Here is a 24,210-nt window from a genome sequence, read left to right as displayed (position 1 = left end):
CTCACAATCAGTACAGTTTGATAGTAGAAGCCTAACGATTTTCATACAGAAGCCAAAACACAACTAAAGCCAAAATAAAGAGAATAATCCATAACTTCTAGTTTAAATGCTTTTAAATCTTTCAAATAAAAAAAAAATTAAACAAAAAACAAATAAATTAACCCCTTGGCTGGGGAAGCCGTAGAACTGCCACAAGTCTCTGCGGAAAGACTCTGCTGGTGTCGGATGTAGTGAAAGGATTTACTGCATTGGCAGATATGGCCTGGGATACTGGTGATCATCCTTCACCGCAGCAGCTTCTGTGAAGAGTATCTGTAGCCTGGACTAGGCCTTGGATGTCCCGGCCTGAGCCGCTGTCAACTGCTGGATTTTTATACTCATCATTTCCATCACCGCTGCAGAGATAAACATAAAAAGGATTATAAAGCGGCATTACATATAAAGCCACAACAGTAGAGACAAATCACAAGGTGACGGGACGCTGCTGTGTATGAAGGACTTTGAAAGGATAACAGGTTGTTGCCCGTGAATGGTCGTTTTTGCATAATTTCCTTGTGGAGGATGAAAGTGGAACTCCAGACTGAAGCAGCAGCTTGACCACTGAACTACTTCCCAAGAGCTCCATAATGTTGTGTCTATGCACTGCACAACCACCCTAGGTGACCAGTTCCTTGAGGCCTTCCGCACACCAATGTTTTTGGGCTGTATTTTTGTGTCCATAATATGAACGCATATGCTGGCCTGAGCGAAACTCCGAACATCATAGGAATCTGATGCCTAGCGTTCAGGTCAGGAGACCAGCGGTCAGGCTGTGAAACATGTCCGTATTACTGATGCAGACACTACTGCAGTATGTTGTGCATCACCAACCTTCTAAAAACCATGTACAAATATTGTCCATGTAGCATCAATTTTGGTAACTTACTCAGTTTCCTGCACATAACCATGTACATGCCAATCCCTATCTGCACTAAGCTGTAATTGCCCCTAAACACCATACTTACTATGGATTCCTTTTTTCACGAGTTACACATTGGAAAATGTCCAGCCGTGCCATTCACTCATGACTGGCAGAAACTAGTGCGACCTGGTACACCCATCTACTGTTTGAAGTCATCTCGCTAGAAGAATTGCGGCTAAGAAGCCGTATGTTCAATGTAGAAACAAGACCAAGGAACTCAACTGTGCACGAAAGCCTAGAAATATGGCAGCAGGTGCTCTGGACTGATGAGTCAATGTTTGTGGGATGAGAGAGCAGTACGAGTGCCTGCAGGTAGCATTGAAGCATGCTGGAGGTTCCTTGCAAGTGTGAGGCTATATTTCAGTAAATGGAGTTGAGGACACCATTAATTCTGACCAAATCCCCAATACTGAGAAATGCATGATGGATAAGTATCTGCCTATAATACCATCAGGGAGACCCCTGATTGGCTACAAATTTATTCTGTAGCAAGACAACAACCCCAAATATACAGCCAATGTCATTAAGATCTATATACAGTGTAGAAAAGAACAGGGGGTCCTGGAAGTGATAATATGGTCATCACAGAGCCCTGATCTCAACGTCATCGAGTCTGTCTGGGACTACATGAGGACACAGAAGGATTTGAGCAAGCCTACATTTATACAAGATCTCCCTGTCAAGTGCCTTCAAAAACAGTGTACTAGTGTACCAAGAACAGTTAATGCTGTTTTGAAGGCAAAGGATGGTCACACCAAATATTGGTTTGATTTAGGCCTGTTTCACACGGGCGTATTTGTGCAGCGTTGTGCATGGACAATATGCAGCAAACAGAACCCATTGATTTCATACTTGCAGCATATTTTACACGTATTACATTCATGCAAAAAAAAAATGCAGCATGCTCTATTTTCCTGCGCATTTGAGCACAAAAATAGCACTTTTTGAACTAACTGCCCATTGCAATCAACGGAAGCATTCTTGCATGTTTTGTCTTTTTGCACGTGTCACTCCAGCCTTCGATTTCTTTGTTGTTTATCTATTTTGCATTTACTTAATTGACAAAAATAAACTATTACCACTTCTAGTTTTGAAAACAAACTTTAGCACAGTACTGTAGTTGAGAACATAACTATTAGTGCCGTTATTCTAAAAGGGGGCTCCAAAACCCCAGCTTTGCTTCACACATCCACATTTTCTATCTAAAGCCATGACTATGGCGAGATTCCCAAAGATCATGGAGCAACAAGGAGCTCTATAAATGTGTCATCTGTAAAGCTTCTCATATACAGGGCCAGTCAAAAGTCTCTACACATGTGTTTTGCAGGTCCACATAAGCGATGCCGCTGACAGCCGAGGAATGGATCACTGCGATACGGCTGGCAGGGTCGGGGTCACCAAGTCAATCACACCAAACATGCTGTAAATTGTATCATGAATGTATCCTGTAACATGTGTAGAGGAATAACAATGTATGCAAACTGTATGGAGACTCGACTCACCCTGTAGATGTCCCATTGTAAAGACCTCAACCTCCTAGCATACATTTACCTGCAGTTCACCTTCATGATCTACAGTACATTTGTGCACTTCATGACCCTACTGCAATATAAAACATGGCATCACCTTGCTTCATGGCGTGTTTTTCCTGTAGAGCGGGCTGAATCTTCTCAATTTGCTTTGTAAGGAAATCAATCTTCCTCTTGAAGAAATCTTTGGCATCACCCACATTCTAGAGAGAAATTCAAGATGTGACAGATAAGACAGAAATAAGACGCCTGGATCTACAGTAGATGCAGTATATTCCAGTCACCAATGTGGACGTAGAACTCCACAGGCTACTATAACAGCGTACAGTGCGAGAACACTTACCTTATCCACGTAATATCCGGTGCCCACATCTATGAGAACATTGGATACGTCGCTAAGTGTACCAGGCACATACATCTGCAGGAAGGCGGAATTAAGAAATCTATACCAACCGACCAAATTAAGAAGTCATTTTTAGTTACAGTTTCAGCACTAAACTCTTGAATGGCGTGGATCACGTTTACTGCATACAGTACGGGGCATACTTCAGTTCGGTAAAGTTCTCAGATTTTGCAGCTACATTCTTTAGGTGACATTTTTAGTACACATTAGCATTTAGTTTGGGAAAAATTCATGCAAAAATATTCTATATATTTACTGTACAGGTTTTTACAGTCGTGCAGAAAGCAAATGAGTTACAGACCACTATATATATATATATATATATATATATATATAGACCTATTGATTGGAAGTCATAGGCAGCTCCCAGTATCATACATGTTTAACTTGGAAGGGGTTAATCATCACACTGTTAACATGTGGTAAATTCTTACAGGCCGGGCCGCGTAAACCAATGTGGGGCTCCTGCAGCGTTTTACATCTGTGAACCCAGCTGTGGTTCTGCATACGGCAGTGAAATTGTTCTGCGCATGACTGAGTACTCACACAGGCGGTCACAAAGTTTTTCTTTATATAACCCATGCCGACGCTTATATTGATTCCCTGCCCTCTGGTTGTTTACTGGTCGTTGCCAGGAAAGCCAGCCACCTTGCCTATGGAATGAAATAGAGGCAGTCAGCACTTGCGTACTTTTCATCTGAATTTGCTGGCTGGGATCTTAGGAGCGCATGTACACTAGCTTTCAGCCCAGCCACCTTAAAGTCTTTCCATAGAAGAGGTGGTCCGTTTCCCTAGCAACAAGCGGTAAACAACCAGAGAGCAAAGGAAACAATAGCTGGAGAACAGAGCATTTTGAGAATATACATCCTATGGGTGAATGGATTATTTAGCGATTTCAAACACATTGCAATAGGATTCCCGAGAGGGGAATACCCATAAAGGCCAACGATCAGAAACAAAATGTTCATCTCAAAGTTCGCTGACCCAAACAGAGCCGTTATCAGCCAACAAGTGAGTAAACGCTTATTTGTCAGCTGATCTGATCCTTAAAGGGGTTGTCTCGCGAAATCAAGTGGGGTTATACACTTCTGTACGGCCATATTAATGCACTTTGTAATATACATCGTGCATTAAATATGAGCCATACAGAAGTTATTCACTTACCTGCTCCGTTGCTAGCGTCCCCGTCACCATGGATCCGTCTAATTCTGATGTCTTCTTGCTTTTTTAGACGCGCTTGCGCTGTGCGGTCTTCTGCCTGGTGAATGGGGCCGCTCGTGCCAGAGAGCTGGTCACCGCGTCGTGATCGTAGCTCCACCCCGTCACGTGTGCTGATTCCAGCCAATCAGGAGGCTGGAATCGGCAATGGAACGCACAGAGCCCATGGTGCACCATGGGAGAAGACCCGCGGTGCACCATGGGAGAAAACCGCAGTGCATCCCTGGGAAAGTACCGGCGGTCATCTTTGTGAGAAGATTTTTTAAAGTCCTTATTTCATCGGATCGGTGAGTAGCAAGCGGTTTAAAAACCGCTTTAATTTGCTATTTTATGCCAGGGGGGTGACAGGGGGAATGGGGTAAGGTAAAATTTTGAGGTTTGCCGCGAGACAACCCCTTTAATACTGCGGAAATAATTGTTGTCGGAAACGCATCTACCTAAGACACTGGATGTGCGCCCGACAATGAAAGTGTGGGGGGAATGAACGATTATATGTACCATCGCTTATTCACCATATATGTGGAAGCAGCCTATGTGAAGACCATGTAAACAAGCCGATCGGCGCTTGTAAAATGGCTCATATTGCGCCAATGTGAAGTCACTCTTCCATCATCAGAAGGATACAGAACTGGTCAGGGGAACAAGCACTTTTTTCCCTGTCAAAAAAGAAGAGTAGAAGGTTAGTGAATATAAAGGGACATGTAATAAGTGAGAGGCGGCGCCGTCACCGACCTTCATTACTCTTATGTAACACGCTCAGGGATTCCTTGGCTTCCACGTACTTTGTCTGCACCACTTTCAGCTGCGCGATGGAGGAGGAGAGGAACTCAAGTTCCTGCAATGCAAATACAAGATCTATTAGGTGCAACGCAGAATTACCCTCCAGTCACTTCATCACTTGTTATACAGGGGGGTAAACAAACTTGTACAGCAGTGAACTAATTCCTGGTCTAGGGGTGTTTTTTGTTTTTTTTTTAGACTTGCACTACAAAGTCATATGTGTCACACAACAGCAAGCTGCATAAGGCCTCATGTCCACGGGCAAATATGATTTGCGGAATCTGTGCTGTAGATCCACAAATCAAGCCGCCGTCCGCAAATGGGTTAAAAAGCATGCAGATTTGATTTGTGGACCTTTTGGTCCGGAAAACAAATCGCAGCATGCTCCATTCTTCTGCGGATACACCCGGGCGGCTTCCATTAACCCCTTCACGAACAAGGACGTACCGGTACGTCCTGTGGCCGCGGGGTATGTATGAAAAGAGGTTGCGATGCAACCTCTCTTCATACAGTGCGGGCGTCAGCTGTTCATTACAGCTGACACCCGTGGGCAACAGCCGCGCGCGGCTATTAACCATTTAAATGCCGCTGTCAAATCTGACAGCGGCATTTAAATCCCCGCACGGCCTCCCCGCGGTGAGATCGGGGGAGTCATGCAGGTGTCATGGCAGCCGGGGGCCTAATGAAAGGCCCCAGGACTGCCTTAACAGACTGCCTATCAAGCCATGCACACAGGGTGGCTTGATAGACTGCCTGTCAAAAAGCAGTATGACGTAATGCCATAGCATTACGTCATACTGCAGGAGCGATCAAAGCATCGCATCTTAAAGTCCCCCGGGGGGACTTCAAAGTAATGTTAAAAAAAAAAATCAATAAAGTTTTTTTTTATTGAAAAAAAAAAGTTGTAAAAAACTTTAAATCACCCCCCTGTTGCCATATCTATTATTAAAAAAACGAACTAAACTAAAAATATGTATTTGGTATCGCCGCGTCCGTAAAAGTCCGAACTATCAAAGTAGCGCCTCTGGCGGCCATCTTGCTGCACTCGGGAGGTCTACATTCCCCAATGCCACTGTATCCAGTGCTAACATCATGATTGTCTGAAGTAAGGTCTTGTTTGACCAGACTTTGTTACACTCCAAAATGTGGCCACCTTGGATGTGTGATACGTTCAGGAAAACAAACCTTTGTTCTTTGTGAAGATGCAGCTTAGGACATAGTAGATGACTAAGCTGGTTTATAGTGTATGGAAGATTGGAGTTGATGCATGGGAGACAGAGGCCGGGAATACATGACAGGGGACGCTCTCTCATGGTGTGTTCCCAGGGGCTGTTTTCCACTGGCTGCTTCTCCAATGGATGCTCAGACAGATGATGTTAAGGAAGGCTCCTACAGATGGAATAATTTACCTATAGTCACCCAGCAAACTTTTTCACGCAATTTGATGAAGTAATTTTAGTTATGTAGGAAAGAGGGACTTAATTGCTCAGAGTAGGATGTCAATTCATCCGTATTCTTTAGTTTTTTTCCTTAAGTCTTTTGTATATTCTAGTGTCAGTCTACACTGAAGCTATCATTACATTCCGATAGGAGAGTGAAAGTTAAACATTGACGTTCCTTGAAATACTATTACACTGGGTGATTGTAAATTTTGCTTGTGTTGCGCCCCCTTGTGTTAAAAATGCTAACTGCGACATGGAAAAAAAAAAAAAAAAACTCTACAGGATATTTTCGCTCAGACTTTGCTGCATACAATGTCACCTTGACCTACAAAGTGCTTGTTTTTGTGCCTCTTGGTTTCCTTTTTCAACGTTCTACTAGTTTGAACGCAATTACTCTTTTTCCATTGAGTATTCCAGTTCAAAAGGGGGGAGGCATAGGTGATCTAGGTCATAGGTGATCTAGGGGTTGTAGATCAGCTATTGGGATTTAAAAAAAATAAATAAATGAAATAAATAAAAAGGAAATAAATGATTTTGTGCTACAAGATTCTGATCCATGTGAAATAGAACATCAACATGATTATTTAGTACTGATACAGCAAGAAACTGCAGGTATGCAAACAGTTACCGGAACCTCTGTTGACAATGTATATGTTGAGCTTTTTGCAGATGGTACCAGGGTGAGGATTGATGACTCCACATCGGATAAGCAGTGGTCACACAACAAGATGTCCTAGAAGCAGAAGCTCTTCCTCCGCATGTCTCAGCACAAGAAGCGGAACTGAAGGCCCTCACTGAGGCGAGTAGAGTGGCGAAAGGTAGGACGGCAACCCTTTACACTGACTCCTGGTATGCATCTGGCATAGCTCATGATTACGGCCCAATATGGAAGGCCAGACAGTTTTTACCTCAGCAGGACAACCAATTGAGAATGGTGCAGTGGTGCAGAGTCTCTTGGAGGCCCTACTCTACCTGACAAAGTCGAGAGTTCGCACCGATTCCTACACAGTGAGAGACGACACCCTCACCGACAGATACCTGTATTCAATACTGAGTGTTTTCCGAGTCCTTTCCCATCCCCCACACAGAAACTTCTCCATACTAACTTCTGCAACAAAGAGATACTTTCAGTTTTGACCACATGCTGATAGAACAAAGGACTGGCTTACACACTGGACTTTGAAGAGGGGTGGGGGATTCTATATGATCCGACAAATGAGAATCCTATATGTTACTGATGTAATCTGTTGCACGCCCATTAAAGGGCAGGTATCATGTGTTACAATAAAGCCTGAGGCTCTACACATTGTAAGGGCAGACTCAGCTTAGACCGGCATTTGTGTCTGATCTGGTCGATGATGTGTGCACACTATACAATTTGGAAGCTACAGAATACCCCGAAACCTGCTGGAGGAAAATATGATCCAGTTCAATGTGATGCCTGGTCAGGAATGGGGACTCTCGGTCGTGTGATGCCTGGTCAGGAATGGGGACTCTCGGTCGTGTGATGCCTGGTCAGGAATGGGGACTCTCGGTCGTGTGATGCCTGGTCAGGAATGGGGACTCTCGGTCGTGTGATGCCTGGTCAGGAATGGGGACTCTCGGTCGTGTGATGCCTGGTCAGGAATGGGGACTCTCGGTCGTGTGATGCCTGGTCAGGAATGGGGACTCTCGGTCGTGTGATGCCTGGTCAGGAATGGGGACTCTCGGTCGTGTGATGCCTGGTCAGGAATGGGGACTCTCGGTCGTGTGATGCCTGGTCAGGAATGGGGACTCTCGGTCGTGTGATGCCTGGTCAGGAATGGGGACTCTCGGTCGTGTGATGCCTCGTCAGGAATGGGGACTCTCGGTCGTGTGATGCCTGGTCAGGAATGGGGACTCTCGGTCGTGTGATGCCTCGTCAGGAATGGGGACTCTCGGTCGTGTGATGCCTGGTCAGGAATGGGGACTCTCGGTCGTGTGATGCCTGGTCAGGAATGGGGACTCTCGGTCGTGTGATGCCTGGTCAGGAATGGGGACTCTCGGTCGTGTGATGCCTGGTCAGGAATGGGGACTCTCGGTCGTGTGATGCCTGGTCAGGAATGGGGACTCTCGGTCGTGTGATGCCTGGTCAGGAATGGGGACTCTCGGTCGTGTGATGCCTGGTCAGGAATGGGGACTCTCGGTCGTGTGATGCCTGGTCAGGAATGGGGACTCTCGGTCGTGTGATGCCTGGTCAGGAATGGGGACTCTCGGTCGTGTGATGCCTGGTCAGGAATGGGGACTCTCGGTCGTGTGATGCCTGGTCAGGAATGGGGACTCTCGGTCGTGTGATGCCTGGTCAGGAATGGGGACTCTCGGTCGTGTGATGCCTGGTCAGGAATGGGGACTCTCGGTCGTGTGATGCCTGGTCAGGAATGGGGACTCTCGGTCGTGTGATGCCTGGTCAGGAATGGGGACTCTCGGTCGTGTGATGCCTGGTCAGGAATGGGGACTCTCGGTCGTGTGATGCCTGGTCAGGAATGGGGACTCTCGGTCGTGTGATGCCTGGTCAGGAATGGGGACTCTCGGTCGTGTGATGCCTGGTCAGGAATGGGGACTCTCGGTCGTGTGATGCCTGGTCAGGAATGGGGACTCTCGGTCGTGTGATGCCTGGTCAGGAATGGGGACTCTCGGTCGTGTGATGCCTGGTCAGGAATGGGGACTCTCGGTCGTGTGATGCCTGGTCAGGAATGGGGACTCTCGGTCGTGTGATGCCTGGTCAGGAATGGGGACTCTCGGTCGTGTGATGCCTGGTCAGGAATGGGGACTCTCGGTCGTGTGATGCCTGGTCAGGAATGGGGACTCTCGGTCGTGTGATGCCTGGTCAGGAATGGGGACTCTCGGTCGTGTGATGCCTGGTCAGGAATGGGGACTCTCGGTCGTGTGATGCCTGGTCAGGAATGGGGACTCTCGGTCGTGTGATGCCTGGTCAGGAATGGGGACTCTCGGTCGTGTGATGCCTGGTCAGGAATGGGGACTCTCGGTCGTGTGATGCCTGGTCAGGAATGGGGACTCTCGGTCGTGTGATGCCTGGTCAGGAATGGGGACTCTCGGTCGTGTGATGCCTGGTCAGGAATGGGGACTCTCGGTCGTGTGATGCCTGGTCAGGAATGGGGACTCTCGGTCGTGTGATGCCTGGTCAGGAATGGGGACTCTCGGTCGTGTGATGCCTGGTCAGGAATGGGGACTCTCGGTCGTGTGATGCCTGGTCAGGAATGGGGACTCTCGGTCGTGTGATGCCTGGTCAGGAATGGGGACTCTCGGTCGTGTGATGCCTGGTCAGGAATGGGGACTCTCGGTCGTGTGATGCCTGGTCAGGAATGGGGACTCTCGGTCGTGTGATGCCTGGTCAGGAATGGGGACTCTCGGTCGTGTGATGCCTGGTCAGGAATGGGGACTCTCGGTCGTGTGATGCCTGGTCAGGAATGGGGACTCTCGGTCGTGTGATGCCTGGTCAGGAATGGGGACTCTCGGTCGTGTGATGCCTGGTCAGGAATGGGGACTCTCGGTCGTGTGATGCCTGGTCAGGAATGGGGACTCTCGGTCGTGTGATGCCTGGTCAGGAATGGGGACTCTCGGTCGTGTGATGCCTGGTCAGGAATGGGGACTCTCGGTCGTGTGATGCCTGGTCAGGAATGGGGACTCTCGGTCGTGTGATGCCTGGTCAGGAATGGGGACTCTCGGTCGTGTGATGCCTGGTCAGGAATGGGGACTCTCGGTCGTGTGATGCCTGGTCAGGAATGGGGACTCTCGGTCGTGTGATGCCTGGTCAGGAATGGGGACTCTCGGTCGTGTGATGCCTGGTCAGGAATGGGGACTCTCGGTCGTGTGATGCCTGGTCAGGAATGGGGACTCTCGGTCGTGTGATGCCTGGTCAGGAATGGGGACTCTCGGTCGTGTGATGCCTGGTCAGGAATGGGGACTCTCGGTCGTGTGATGCCTGGTCAGGAATGGGGACTCTCGGTCGTGTGATGCCTGGTCAGGAATGGGGACTCTCGGTCGTGTGATGCCTGGTCAGGAATGGGGACTCTCGGTCGTGTGATGCCTGGTCAGGAATGGGGACTCTCGGTCGTGTGATGCCTGGTCAGGAATGGGGACTCTCGGTCGTGTGATGCCTGGTCAGGAATGGGGACTCTCGGTCGTGTGATGCCTGGTCAGGAATGGGGACTCTCGGTCGTGTGATGCCTGGTCAGGAATGGGGACTCTCGGTCGTGTGATGCCTGGTCAGGAATGGGGACTCTCGGTCGTGTGATGCCTGGTCAGGAATGGGGACTCTCGGTCGTGTGATGCCTGGTCAGGAATGGGGACTCTCGGTCGTGTGATGCCTGGTCAGGAATGGGGACTCTCGGTCGTGTGATGCCTGGTCAGGAATGGGGACTCTCGGTCGTGTGATGCCTGGTCAGGAATGGGGACTCTCGGTCGTGTGATGCCTGGTCAGGAATGGGGACTCTCGGTCGTGTGATGCCTGGTCAGGAATGGGGACTCTCGGTCGTGTGATGCCTGGTCAGGAATGGGGACTCTCGGTCGTGTGATGCCTGGTCAGGAATGGGGACTCTCGGTCGTGTGATGCCTGGTCAGGAATGGGGACTCTCGGTCGTGTGATGCCTGGTCAGGAATGGGGACTCTCGGTCGTGTGATGCCTGGTCAGGAATGGGGACTCTCGGTCGTGTGATGCCTGGTCAGGAATGGGGACTCTCGGTCGTGTGATGCCTGGTCAGGAATGGGGACTCTCGGTCGTGTGATGCCTGGTCAGGAATGGGGACTCTCGGTCGTGTGATGCCTGGTCAGGAATGGGGACTCTCGGTCGTGTGATGCCTGGTCAGGAATGGGGACTCTCGGTCGTGTGATGCCTGGTCAGGAATGGGGACTCTCGGTCGTGTGATGCCTGGTCAGGAATGGGGACTCTCGGTCGTGTGATGCCTGGTCAGGAATGGGGACTCTCGGTCGTGTGATGCCTGGTCAGGAATGGGGACTCTCGGTCCTGTGATGCCTGGTCAGGAATGGGGACTCTCGGTCCTGTGATGCCTGGTCAGGAATGGGGACTCTCGGTCCTGTGATGCCTGGTCAGGAATGGGGACTCTCGGTCCTGTGATGCCTGGTCAGGAATGGGGACTCTCGGTCCTGTGATGCCTGGTCAGGAATGGGGACTCTCGGTCCTGTGATGCCTGGTCAGGAATGGGGACTCTCGGTCCTGTGATGCCTGGTCAGGAATGGGGACTCTCGGTCCTGTGATGCCTGGTCAGGAATGGGGACTCTCGGTCCTGTGATGCCTGGTCAGGAATGGGGACTCTCGGTCCTGTGATGCCTGGTCAGGAATGGGGACTCTCGGTCCTGTGATGCCTGGTCAGGAATGGGGACTCTCGGTCCTGTGATGCCTGGTCAGGAATGGGGACTCTCGGTCCTGTGATGCCTGGTCAGGAATGGGGACTCTCGGTCCTGTGATGCCTGGTCAGGAATGGGGACTCTCGGTCCTGTGATGCCTGGTCAGGAATGGGGACTCTCGGTCCTGTGATGCCTGGTCAGGAATGGGGACTCTCGGTCCTGTGATGCCTGGTCAGGAATGGGGACTCTCGGTCCTGTGATGCCTGGTCAGGAATGGGGACTCTCGGTCCTGTGATGCCTGGTCAGGAATGGGGACTCTCGGTCCTGTGATGCCTGGTCAGGAATGGGGACTCTCGGTCCTGTGATGCCTGGTCAGGAATGGGGACTCTCGGTCCTGTGATGCCTGGTCAGGAATGGGGACTCTCGGTCCTGTGATGCCTGGTCAGGAATGGGGACTCTCGGTCCTGTGATGCCTGGTCAGGAATGGGGACTCTCGGTCCTGTGATGCCTGGTCAGGAATGGGGACTCTCGGTCCTGTGATGCCTGGTCAGGAATGGGGACTCTCGGTCCTGTGATGCCTGGTCAGGAATGGGGACTCTCGGTCCTGTGATGCCTGGTCAGGAATGGGGACTCTCGGTCCTGTGATGCCTGGTCAGGAATGGGGACTCTCGGTCCTGTGATGCCTGGTCAGGAATGGGGACTCTCGGTCCTGTGATGCCTGGTCAGGAATGGGGACTCTCGGTCCTGTGATGCCTGGTCAGGAATGGGGACTCTCGGTCCTGTGATGCCTGGTCAGGAATGGGGACTCTCGGTCCTGTGATGCCTGGTCAGGAATGGGGACTCTCGGTCCTGTGATGCCTGGTCAGGAATGGGGACTCTCGGTCCTGTGATGCCTGGTCAGGAATGGGGACTCTCGGTCCTGTGATGCCTGGTCAGGAATGGGGACTCTCGGTCCTGTGATGCCTGGTCAGGAATGGGGACTCTCGGTCCTGTGATGCCTGGTCAGGAATGGGGACTCTCGGTCCTGTGATGCCTGGTCAGGAATGGGGACTCTCGGTCCTGTGATGCCTGGTCAGGAATGGGGACTCTCGGTCCTGTGATGCCTGGTCAGGAATGGGGACTCTCGGTCCTGTGATGCCTGGTCAGGAATGGGGACTCTCGGTCCTGTGATGCCTGGTCAGGAATGGGGACTCTCGGTCCTGTGATGCCTGGTCAGGAATGGGGACTCTCGGTCCTGTGATGCCTGGTCAGGAATGGGGACTCTCGGTCCTGTGATGCCTGGTCAGGAATGGGGACTCTCGGTCCTGTGATGCCTGGTCAGGAATGGGGACTCTCGGTCCTGTGATGCCTGGTCAGGAATGGGGACTCTCGGTCCTGTGATGCCTGGTCAGGAATGGGGACTCTCGGTCCTGTGATGCCTGGTCAGGAATGGGGACTCTCGGTCCTGTGATGCCTGGTCAGGAATGGGGACTCTCGGTCCTGTGATGCCTGGTCAGGAATGGGGACTCTCGGTCCTGTGATGCCTGGTCAGGAATGGGGACTCTCGGTCCTGTGATGCCTGGTCAGGAATGGGGACTCTCGGTCCTGTGATGCCTGGTCAGGAATGGGGACTCTCGGTCCTGTGATGCCTGGTCAGGAATGGGGACTCTCGGTCCTGTGATGCCTGGTCAGGAATGGGGACTCTCGGTCCTGTGATGCCTGGTCAGGAATGGGGACTCTCGGTCCTGTGATGCCTGGTCAGGAATGGGGACTCTCGGTCCTGTGATGCCTGGTCAGGAATGGGGACTCTCGGTCCTGTGATGCCTGGTCAGGAATGGGGACTCTCGGTCCTGTGATGCCTGGTCAGGAATGGGGACTCTCGGTCCTGTGATGCCTGGTCAGGAATGGGGACTCTCGGTCCTGTGATGCCTGGTCAGGAATGGGGACTCTCGGTCCTGTGATGCCTGGTCAGGAATGGGGACTCTCGGTCCTGTGATGCCTGGTCAGGAATGGGGACTCTCGGTCCTGTGATGCCTGGTCAGGAATGGGGACTCTCGGTCCTGTGATGCCTGGTCAGGAATGGGGACTCTCGGTCCTGTGATGCCTGGTCAGGAATGGGGACTCTCGGTCCTGTGATGCCTGGTCAGGAATGGGGACTCTCGGTCCTGTGATGCCTGGTCAGGAATGGGGACTCTCGGTCCTGTGATGCCTGGTCAGGAATGGGGACTCTCGGTCCTGTGATGCCTGGTCAGGAATGGGGACTCTCGGTCCTGTGATGCCTGGTCAGGAATGGGGACTCTCGGTCCTGTGATGCCTGGTCAGGAATGGGGACTCTCGGTCCTGTGATGCCTGGTCAGGAATGGGGACTCTCGGTCCTGTGATGCCTGGTCAGGAATGGGGACTCTCGGTCCTGTGATGCCTGGTCAGGAATGGGGACTCTCGGTCCTGTGATGCCTGGTCAGGAATGGGGACTCTCGGTCCTGTGATGCCTGGTCAGGAATGGGGACTCTCGGTCCTGTGATGCCTGGTCAGGAATGGGGACTCTCGGTCCTGTGATGCCTGGTCAGGAATGGGGACTCTCGGTCCTGTGATGCCTGGTCAGGAATGGGGACTCTCGGTCCTGTGATGCCTGGTCAGGAATGGGGACTCTCGGTCCTGTGATGCCTGGTCAGGAATGGGGACTCTCGGTCCTGTGATGCCTGGTCAGGAATGGGGACTCTCGGTCCTGTGATGCCTGGTCAGGAATGGGGACTCTCGGTCCTGTGATGCCTGGTCAGGAATGGGGACTCTCGGTCCTGTGATGCCTGGTCAGGAATGGGGACTCTCGGTCCTGTGATGCCTGGTCAGGAATGGGGACTCTCGGTCCTGTGATGCCTGGTCAGGAATGGGGACTCTCGGTCCTGTGATGCCTGGTCAGGAATGGGGACTCTCGGTCCTGTGATGCCTGGTCAGGAATGGGGACTCTCGGTCCTGTGATGCCTGGTCAGGAATGGGGACTCTCGGTCCTGTGATGCCTGGTCAGGAATGGGGACTCTCGGTCCTGTGATGCCTGGTCAGGAATGGGGACTCTCGGTCCTGTGATGCCTGGTCAGGAATGGGGACTCTCGGTCCTGTGATGCCTGGTCAGGAATGGGGACTCTCGGTCCTGTGATGCCTGGTCAGGAATGGGGACTCTCGGTCCTGTGATGCCTGGTCAGGAATGGGGACTCTCGGTCCTGTGATGCCTGGTCAGGAATGGGGACTCTCGGTCCTGTGATGCCTGGTCAGGAATGGGGACTCTCGGTCCTGTGATGCCTGGTCAGGAATGGGGACTCTCGGTCCTGTGATGCCTGGTCAGGAATGGGGACTCTCGGTCCTGTGATGCCTGGTCAGGAATGGGGACTCTCGGTCCTGTGATGCCTGGTCAGGAATGGGGACTCTCGGTCCTGTGATGCCTGGTCAGGAATGGGGACTCTCGGTCCTGTGATGCCTGGTCAGGAATGGGGACTCTCGGTCCTGTGATGCCTGGTCAGGAATGGGGACTCTCGGTCCTGTGATGCCTGGTCAGGAATGGGGACTCTCGGTCCTGTGATGCCTGGTCAGGAATGGGGACTCTCGGTCCTGTGATGCCTGGTCAGGAATGGGGACTCTCGGTCCTGTGATGCCTGGTCAGGAATGGGGACTCTCGGTCCTGTGATGCCTGGTCAGGAATGGGGACTCTCGGTCCTGTGATGCCTGGTCAGGAATGGGGACTCTCGGTCCTGTGATGCCTGGTCAGGAATGGGGACTCTCGGTCCTGTGATGCCTGGTCAGGAATGGGGACTCTCGGTCCTGTGATGCCTGGTCAGGAATGGGGACTCTCGGTCCTGTGATGCCTGGTCAGGAATGGGGACTCTCGGTCCTGTGATGCCTGGTCAGGAATGGGGACTCTCGGTCCTGTGATGCCTGGTCAGGAATGGGGACTCTCGGTCCTGTGATGCCTGGTCAGGAATGGGGACTCTCGGTCCTGTGATGCCTGGTCAGGAATGGGGACTCTCGGTCCTGTGATGCCTGGTCAGGAATGGGGACTCTCGGTCCTGTGATGCCTGGTCAGGAATGGGGACTCTCGGTCCTGTGATGCCTGGTCAGGAATGGGGACTCTCGGTCCTGTGATGCCTGGTCAGGAATGGGGACTCTCGGTCCTGTGATGCCTGGTCAGGAATGGGGACTCTCGGTCCTGTGATGCCTGGTCAGGAATGGGGACTCTCGGTCCTGTGATGCCTGGTCAGGAATGGGGACTCTCGGTCCTGTGATGCCTGGTCAGGAATGGGGACTCTCGGTCCTGTGATGCCTGGTCAGGAATGGGGACTCTCGGTCCTGTGATGCCTGGTCAGGAATGGGGACTCTCGGTCCTGTGATGCCTGGTCAGGAATGGGGACTCTCGGTCCTGTGATGCCTGGTCAGGAATGGGGACTCTCGGTCCTGTGATGCCTGGTCAGGAATGGGGACTCTCGGTCCTGTGATGCCTGGTCAGGAATGGGGACTCTCGGTCCTGTGATGCCTGGTCAGGAATGGGGACTCTCGGTCCTGTGATGCCTGGTCAGGAATGGGGACTCTCGGTCCTGTGATGCCTGGTCAGGAATGGGGACTCTCGGTCCTGTGATGCCTGGTCAGGAATGGGGACTCTCGGTCCTGTGATGCCTGGTCAGGAATGGGGACTCTCGGTCCTGTGATGCCTGGTCAGGAATGGGGACTCTCGGTCCTGTGATGCCTGGTCAGGAATGGGGACTCTCGGTCCTGTGATGCCTGGTCAGGAATGGGGACTCTCGGTCCTGTGATGCCTGGTCAGGAATGGGGACTCTCGGTCCTGTGATGCCTGGTCAGGAATGGGGACTCTCGGTCCTGTGATGCCTGGTCAGGAATGGGGACTCTCGGTCCTGTGATGCCTGGTCAGGAATGGGGACTCTCGGTCCTGTGATGCCTGGTCAGGAATGGGGACTCTCGGTCCTGTGATGCCTGGTCAGGAATGGGGACTCTCGGTCCTGTGATGCCTGGTCAGGAATGGGGACTCTCGGTCCTGTGATGCCTGGTCAGGAATGGGGACTCTCGGTCCTGTGATGCCTGGTCAGGAATGGGGACTCTCGGTCCTGTGATGCCTGGTCAGGAATGGGGACTCTCGGTCCTGTGATGCCTGGTCAGGAATGGGGACTCTCGGTCCTGTGATGCCTGGTCAGGAATGGGGACTCTCGGTCCTGTGATGCCTGGTCAGGAATGGGGACTCTCGGTCCTGTGATGCCTGGTCAGGAATGGGGACTCTCGGTCCTGTGATGCCTGGTCAGGAATGGGGACTCTCGGTCCTGTGATGCCTGGTCAGGAATGGGGACTCTCGGTCCTGTGATGCCTGGTCAGGAATGGGGACTCTCGGTCCTGTGATGCCTGGTCAGGAATGGGGACTCTCGGTCCTGTGATGCCTGGTCAGGAATGGGGACTCTCGGTCCTGTGATGCCTGGTCAGGAATGGGGACTCTCGGTCCTGTGATGCCTGGTCAGGAATGGGGACTCTCGGTCCTGTGATGCCTGGTCAGGAATGGGGACTCTCGGTCCTGTGATGCCTGGTCAGGAATGGGGACTCTCGGTCCTGTGATGCCTGGTCAGGAATGGGGACTCTCGGTCCTGTGATGCCTGGTCAGGAATGGGGACTCTCGGTCCTGTGATGCCTGGTCAGGAATGGGGACTCTCGGTCCTGTGATGCCTGGTCAGGAATGGGGACTCTCGGTCCTGTGATGCCTGGTCAGGAATGGGGACTCTCGGTCCTGTGATGCCTGGTCAGGAATGGGGACTCTCGGTCCTGTGATGCCTGGTCAGGAATGGGGACTCTCGGTCCTGTGATGCCTGGTCAGGAATGGGGACTCTCGGTCCTGTGATGCCTGGTCAGGAATGGGGACTCTCGGTCCTGTGATGCCTGGTCAGGAATGGGGACTCTCGGTCCTGTGATGCCTGGTCAGGAATGGGGACTCTCGGTCCTGTGATGCCTGGTCAGGAATGGGGACTCTCGGTCCTGTGATGCCTGGTCAGGAATGGGGACTCTCGGTCCTGTGATGCCTGGTCAGGAATGGGGACTCTCGGTCCTGTGATGCCTGGTCAGGAATGGGGACTCTCGGTCCTGTGATGCCTGGTCAGGAATGGGGACTCTCGGTCCTGTGATGCCTGGTCAGGAATGGGGACTCTCGGTCCTGTGATGCCTGGTCAGGAATGGGGACTCTCGGTCCTGTGATGCCTGGTCAGGAATGGGGACTCTCGGTCCTGTGATGCCTGGTCAGGAATGGGGACTCTCGGTCCTGTGATGCCTGGTCAGGAATGGGGACTCTCGGTCCTGTGATGCCTGGTCAGGAATGGGGACTCTCGGTCCTGTGATGCCTGGTCAGGAATGGGGACTCTCGGTCCTGTGATGCCTGGTCAGGAATGGGGACTCTCGGTCCTGTGATGCCTGGTCAGGAATGGGGACTCTCGGTCCTGTGATGCCTGGTCAGGAATGGGGACTCTCGGTCCTGTGATGCCTGGTCAGGAATGGGGACTCTCGGTCCTGTGATGCCTGGTCAGGAATGGGGACTCTCGGTCCTGTGATGCCTGGTCAGGAATGGGGACTCTCGGTCCTGTGATGCCTGGTCAGGAATGGGGACTCTCGGTCCTGTGATGCCTGGTCAGGAATGGGGACTCTCGGTCCTGTGATGCCTGGTCAGGAATGGGGACTCTCGGTCCTGTGATGCCTGGTCAGGAATGGGGACTCTCGGTCCTGTGATGCCTGGTCAGGAATGGGGACTCTCGGTCCTGTGATGCCTGGTCAGGAATGGGGACTCTCGGTCCTGTGATGCCTGGTCAGGAATGGGGACTCTCGGTCCTGTGATGCCTGGTCAGGAATGGGGACTCTCGGTCCTGTGATGCCTGGTCAGGAATGGGGACTCTCGGTCCTGTGATGCCTGGTCAGGAATGGGGACTCTCGGTCCTGTGATGCCTGGTCAGGAATGGGGACTCTCGGTCCTGTGATGCCTGGTCAGGAATGGGGACTCTCGGTCCTGTGATGCCTGGTCAGGAATGGGGACTCTCGGTCCTGTGATGCCTGGTCAGGAATGGGGACTCTCGGTCCTGTGATGCCTGGTCAGGAATGGGGACTCTCGGTCCTGTGATGCCTGGTCAGGAATGGGGACTCTCGGTCCTGTGATGCCTGGTCAGGAATGGGGACTCTCGGTCCTGTGATGCCTGGTCAGGAATGGGGACTCTCGGTCCTGTGATGCCTGGTCAGGAATGGGGACTCTCGGTCCTGTGATGCCTGGTCAGGAATGGGGACTCTCGGTCCTGTGATGCCTGGTCAGGAATGGGGACTCTCGGTCCTGTGATGCCTGGTCAGGAATGGGGACTCTCGGTCCTGTGATGCCTGGTCAGGAATGGGGACTCTCGGTCCTGTGATGCCGGTCAGGAATGGGGACTCTCGGTCCTGTGATGCCGGTCAGGAATGGGGACTCTCGGTCCTGTGATGCCGGTCAGGAATGGGGACTCTCGGTCCTGTGATGCCGGTCAGGAATGGGGACTCTCGGTCGTGCGATGCCGGTCAGGTCACTGTGCATTCAGCCTTGTCAAGACACATAAAGATGTCTATATGCTGTCATGTACGCAGACACAGGGAGAAGTCACTGCTCTGCCATTAATGGGGTGTGCAAGGACTACAAGTCTCAGCATACATGGCAGCCGCCCCGCCGCTGGTAGCTGCCCTTGTACCTGGTCCAGCTGACTTTTCAGTCCCTCGAGCTGTTGCAAAGACAAATCTGTAATGTTCACAGTCTGCGCCATCTTGGAGGAGGCAGAGCTCCTCCTTGTAGCGGTCATCTCACGGCAATTACGGCGCTCTCGCGTGAGCCGCTGTCTCAGGGGCCGCTCTGCCGTGCTGGCTGCTCTCTATGGTAAGGCTTCCGCTTTGGGCTGTAGTGCGCGTGCGCGGGGATCTGAGGGCGCGCTCGGCAATAATGGCGCCGGCTGGGATGTGATTGGTGACTGTGGGAGTCTCCGCGCGTGTCAGTTGTTATAAGGCGTCACGTGGGCTGTCATTACTGCCGGGGTTTTGGTCCATAGTTAGCCGGGGCACAGGTACTTTTTCCACACCACTTCTGCCCTATTTTGCAATTTTAGCAACCTGATTGGGGGAGTCACCGGAGCGCGACTAGAAGCTGGGTGAGGTGGAGTGCGCCAGCATGTGCTCATGTTTATACAGTACATATGGCGCATATTAGCACGTGGGCTGTTATGTGGTACATATTAGTGTGTGGATATGTGTGTAAGGCTACTGTGTGGTGTGTTAGCATGTGCTCATGGGTGTATGTAGTTAGCGTGTATGTGTGTTGTGTTAGTGTCTTATACAGTATATGTGGTGGTCGTGTGTATGTGGTACATATTAGCGTGTGTAGCCAGAGCATATAAGCGTGTGGCTCTCTGTGTATGCGGTATGTGCTTGTGTGTATTCAGTACGTTGAAGCATATGTAGGCTGTCTTGTGTTGTGTGAATATGGCACATGTGTGTGTGTGTGTGTGTGTGTGAGCGATGCATATTGGCGCGTTTGTGCGTGCACTTTAGTGTGTACATTAGCGTGTTATTAGCATGCGTTTTTGCGCACACGTTTGTGTGCACAGTACATATTCACGTGTGGTTGTGTGGGGGGGAACCTATTAGTGTGCAGTTTTGCGTGTGTGGTGCTTATTAGCATGAGTGTGTGTGTGTGTGTGTGTGTGTGTGTGTGTGTGTGTGTGTGTGTGTGTGTGTGTGTGTGTGTGTGTAGGGTGCCTATTGGCGTGCGCGCGTGTGTGTGTGTCCATGCGGTACGGTCGGCGTGCGCGTGTGTGTGTCCATGCGGTACGGTCGGCGTGCGCGTGTGTGTGTCCATGCGGTACGGTCGGCGTGCGCGTGTGTGTCCATGCGGTACGGTCGGCGTGCGCGCGTGTGTGTCCATGCGGTACGGTCGGCGTGCGCGTGTGTGTCCATGCGGTACGGTCGGCGTGCGCGCGTGTGTGTCCATGCGGTACGGTCGGCGTGCGCGCGTGTGTGTGTCCATGCGGTACGGTCGGCGTGCGCTTGTGTGTGTGTCCATGCGGTACGGTCGGCGTGCGCTTGTGTGTGTGTCCATGCGGTACGGTCGGCGTGCGCGCGCGTGTCCATGCGGTACGGTCGGCGTGCGCGCGCGTGTCCATGCGGTACGGTCGGCGTGCGCGCGCGTGTGTGTGTCCATGCGGTACGGTCGGCGTGCGCGCGCGTGTGTGTCCATGCGGTACGGTCGGCGTGCGCGCGCGTGTGTCCATGCGGTACGGTCGGCGCGCGCGCGCGTCTGTCTCTCCCCGTCCGTGTCCATGCGGTACGGTCGGCGTGTGTGTGTGTCCATGCGGTACGGTCGGCGTGTGTGTGCGTGTCCATGCGGTACGGTCGGCGTGCGTGCGTGTCCATGCGGTACGGTCGGCGTGCGCTTGTGTGTGCGTGCGTGTCCATGCGGTACGGTCGGCGTGCGCTTGTGTGTGTGTGTGTGTGTGTGTGTGTCCATGCGGTACGGTCGGCGTGCGCTTGTGTGTGTGTGTGTCCATGCGGTACGGTAGGCGTGCGCTTGTGCGCTTGTGTGTGTGTGTGTGTGTGTGTGTGTGTGTCCATGCGGTACGGTCGGTGTGTGTGTGTCCGTCCATGCGGTACGGTCGGCGCGCGCGTGTGTCCATGCGGTATGGTCGGCGCGCGCGCGCGCGCGCGCGTGTGTGTGTCCATGCGGTACGGTCGGCGTGCGCTTGTGTGTGTGTGTGTGTGTGTGTGTGTGTGTCCATGCGGTACGGTCGGCGTGTGTGTCCCCGTCCATGCGGTACGGTCGGCGTGTGCGCGCATGTGTGTGTGTCCATGCGGTACGGTCGGCGTGCGCTTGTGTGTTTGTGGGTGTGTGTGTCCATGCGGTACGGTCGGCGTGCGCTTGTGTGTGTGTGTCCATGCGGTACGGTCGGCGTGCGCTTGTGTGTGTGTGTCCATGCGGTACGGTCGGCGCGTGTGTGTGTGTGTGTGTGTCCATGCGGTACGGTCGGCGTGTGTGTGTGTCCATGCGGTACGGTCGGCGTGTGTGTGTGTCCATGCGGTACGGTCGGCGTGTGTGTGTGTCCATGCGGTACGGTCGGCGTGTGTGTGTGTCCATGCGGTACGGTCGGCGTGTGTGTGTGTCCATGCGGTACGGTCGGCGTGTGTGTGTGTCCATGCGGTACGGTCGGCGTGTGTGTGTCCATGCGGTACGGTCGGCGTGTGTGTGTCCATGCGGTACGGTCGGCGTCGCTTGTGTGTGTCCATGCGGTACGGTCGGCGTCGCTTGTGTGTGTCCATGCGGTACGGTCGGCGTCGCTTGTGTGTGTCCATGCGGTACGGTCGGCGTCGCTTGTGTGTGTCCATGCGGTACGGTCGGCGTCGCTTGTGTGTGTCCATGCGGTACGGTCGGCGTGCGCTTGTGTGTGTGTCCATGCGGTACGGTCGGCGTGCGCTTGTGTGTGTGTCCATGCGGTACGGTCGGCGTGCGCTTGTGTGTGTGTCCATGCGGTACGGTCGGCGTGCGCTTGTGTGTGTGTCCATGCGGTACGGTCGGCGTGCACTTGTGTGTGTGTCCATGCGGTACGGTCGGCGTGCGCTTGTGTGTGTGTGTCCATGCGGTACGGTCGGCGTGCGCTTGTGTGTGTGTGTCCATGCGGTACGGTCGGTGTGCGTGCGTGTGTCCATGCGGTACGGTCGGCGTGTGTGGGTGCGCGCGTGTGTCCATGCGGTACGGTCGGCGTGCGTGCGCGCGTGTGTGTCCATGCTGTACGGTCGGGGCGCGCGCGCGCGTGTGTGTGTGTCCATGCGGTACGGTCGGCGTGCGCTTGTGTGTCCATGCGGTACGGTCGGCGTGCACTTGTGTGTGTGTGTGTGTGTGTGTGTGTGTCCATGCGGTACGGTCGGTGTGCGCGCGTGTGTCCATGCGGTACGGTCGGCGTGTGTGGGTGCGCGCGTGTGTCCATGCGGTACGGTCGGCGTGCGTGCGTGCGCGCGCTTGTGTGTGTGTGTGTCCATGCGGTACGGTCGGGGCGCGCGTGCGCTTGTGTGTCCATGCGGTACCGTCGGCGTGCGCTTGTGTGTCCATGCGGTACGGTCGGCGTGCGCTTGTGTGTCCATGCGGTACGGTCGGCGTGCGCTTGTGTGTCCATGCGGTACGGTCGGCGTGCGCTTGTGTGTCCATGCGGTACGGTCGGCGTGCGCTTGTGTGTCCATGCGGTACGGTCGGCGTGCGCTTGTGTGTCCATGCGGTACGGTCGGCGTGCGCTTGTGTGTCCATGCGGTACGGTCGGCGTGCGCTTGTGTGTCCATGCGGTACGGTCGGCGTGCGCTTGTGTGTCCATGCGGTACGGTCGGCGTGCGCTTGTGTGTCCATGCGGTACGGTCGGCGTGCGCTTGTGTGTCCATGCGGTACGGTCGACGTGCGCTTGTGTGTCCATGCGGTACGGTCGACGTGCGCTTGTGTGTCCATGCGGTACGGTCGGCGTGCGCTTGTGTGTGTGTGTCCATGCGGTACGGTCGGCGTGCGCTTGTGTGTGTGTGTCCATGCGGTACGGTCGGCGTGCGCTTGTGTGTCCATGCGGTACGGTCGGCGTGCGCTTGTGTGTCCATGCGGTACGGTCGGCGTGCGCTTGTGTGTGTGTCCATGCGGTACGGTCGGCGTGCGCTTGTGTGTGTGTGTGTGTCCATGCGGTACGGTCGGCGTGCGCTTGTGTGTGTGTGTGTGTCCATGCGGTACGGTCGGCGTGTGTGCGCGCGTGTGTCCATGCGGTACGGTCGGCGTGCGTGTGTCCATGCGGTACGGTCGGCGTGCGTGCGCGTGTGTGTGTCCATGCGGTACGGTCGGGGCGCGCGCGCGTGTGTGTGTCTCCATGCGGTATGGTCGGCGTGCGCTTGTGTGTCCATGCGGTACGGTCGGCGTGCACTTGTGTGTGTGTGTCCATGCGGTACGGTCGGCGTGCACTTGTGTGTGTGTGTCCATGCGGTACGGTCGGCGTGCACTTGTGTGTGTGTGTGTCCATGCGGTACGGTCGGCGTGTGTGTGTGTGTGTCCATACGGTACGGTCGGCGTGTGTGTGTGTCCATGCGGTACGGTCGGCGTGCGTGTGTGTGTGTGTCCATGCGGTACGGTCGGCGTGCGTGCGTGTGTGTGTGTCCATGCGGTACGGTCGGCGTGTGTGTGTGTTCATGCGGTACGGTCGGCGTGTGTGTGTGTGTGTGTGTCCATGCGGTACGGTCGGCGTGCGTGTGTGTGTGTCCATGCGGTACGGTCGGCGTGTGTGTGTGTTCATGCGGTACGGTCGGCGTGTGTGTGTGTGTGTGTGTCCATGCGGTACGGTCGGCGTGCGCTTGTGTGTGTGTGTCCATGCGGTACGGTCGGTGTGCGCGCGTGTGTCCATGCGGTACGGTCGGCGTGCGTGCGCGTCCATGCTGTACGGTCGGGGCGCGTGTGTGTGTGTCCATGCGGTATGGTCGGCGTGCGCTTGTGTGTCCATGCGGTACGGTCGGCGTGCA

General features: G+C 55.1%; 2 protein-coding genes across 2 annotated transcripts in view; one reads left to right on the top strand and one right to left on the bottom strand.

Annotated features, from left to right (window-relative positions):
- Positions 1-95: 95 nt before the first annotated feature.
- Positions 96-19,513, bottom strand: LOC136583299 (prefoldin subunit 5-like). Its single transcript, XM_066584237.1, has 6 exons — positions 19,386-19,513; positions 4,844-4,946; positions 4,736-4,767; positions 2,834-2,908; positions 2,588-2,693; positions 96-395 (listed from the first exon to the last, which is right to left on the bottom strand). Exons 1-6 carry the CDS (start codon positions 19,491-19,493, stop codon positions 325-327), a joined length of 495 nt encoding a protein of 164 aa, XP_066440334.1. The 5' UTR covers positions 19,494-19,513; the 3' UTR covers positions 96-324.
- Positions 19,514-19,678: 165 nt separating this feature from the next.
- The window catches only part of LOC136583281 (uncharacterized), a 76,104-nt gene continuing 71,572 nt past the window's right edge, over positions 19,679-24,210 (top strand). The window contains exon 1 of the mRNA XM_066584236.1: positions 19,679-19,835. The gene's annotated coding sequence lies outside the window, so the exon portion shown is untranslated. The remainder of the gene's footprint in view (positions 19,836-24,210) is intronic.

This window comes from Eleutherodactylus coqui, chromosome 1, assembly GCF_035609145.1.
Source record: "Eleutherodactylus coqui strain aEleCoq1 chromosome 1, aEleCoq1.hap1, whole genome shotgun sequence".
Classification (NCBI taxonomy): domain Eukaryota; kingdom Metazoa; phylum Chordata; class Amphibia; order Anura; family Eleutherodactylidae; genus Eleutherodactylus; species Eleutherodactylus coqui.
This window is presented reverse-complemented; position numbering and strand designations above follow the sequence as displayed.

What these genes read in the sequence shown, in the direction of transcription:
- LOC136583299 (XM_066584237.1), bottom strand. Translation starts at nt 19,493, where the DNA reads ATGACCGCTACAAGGAGGAGCTCTGCCTCCTCCAAGATGGCGCAGACT. An exon ending in TGAAAAGTCAGCTGGACCAG is followed by an intron (nt 4,947 to 19,385) that starts GTACAAGGGCAG and finishes TTTGCATTGCAG; the next exon opens with GAACTTGAGTTCCTCTCCTC. An exon ending in GTTACATAAGAGTAATGAAG is followed by an intron (nt 4,768 to 4,843) that starts GTCGGTGACGGC and finishes CTTTTTTGACAG; the next exon opens with GGAAAAAAGTGCTTGTTCCC.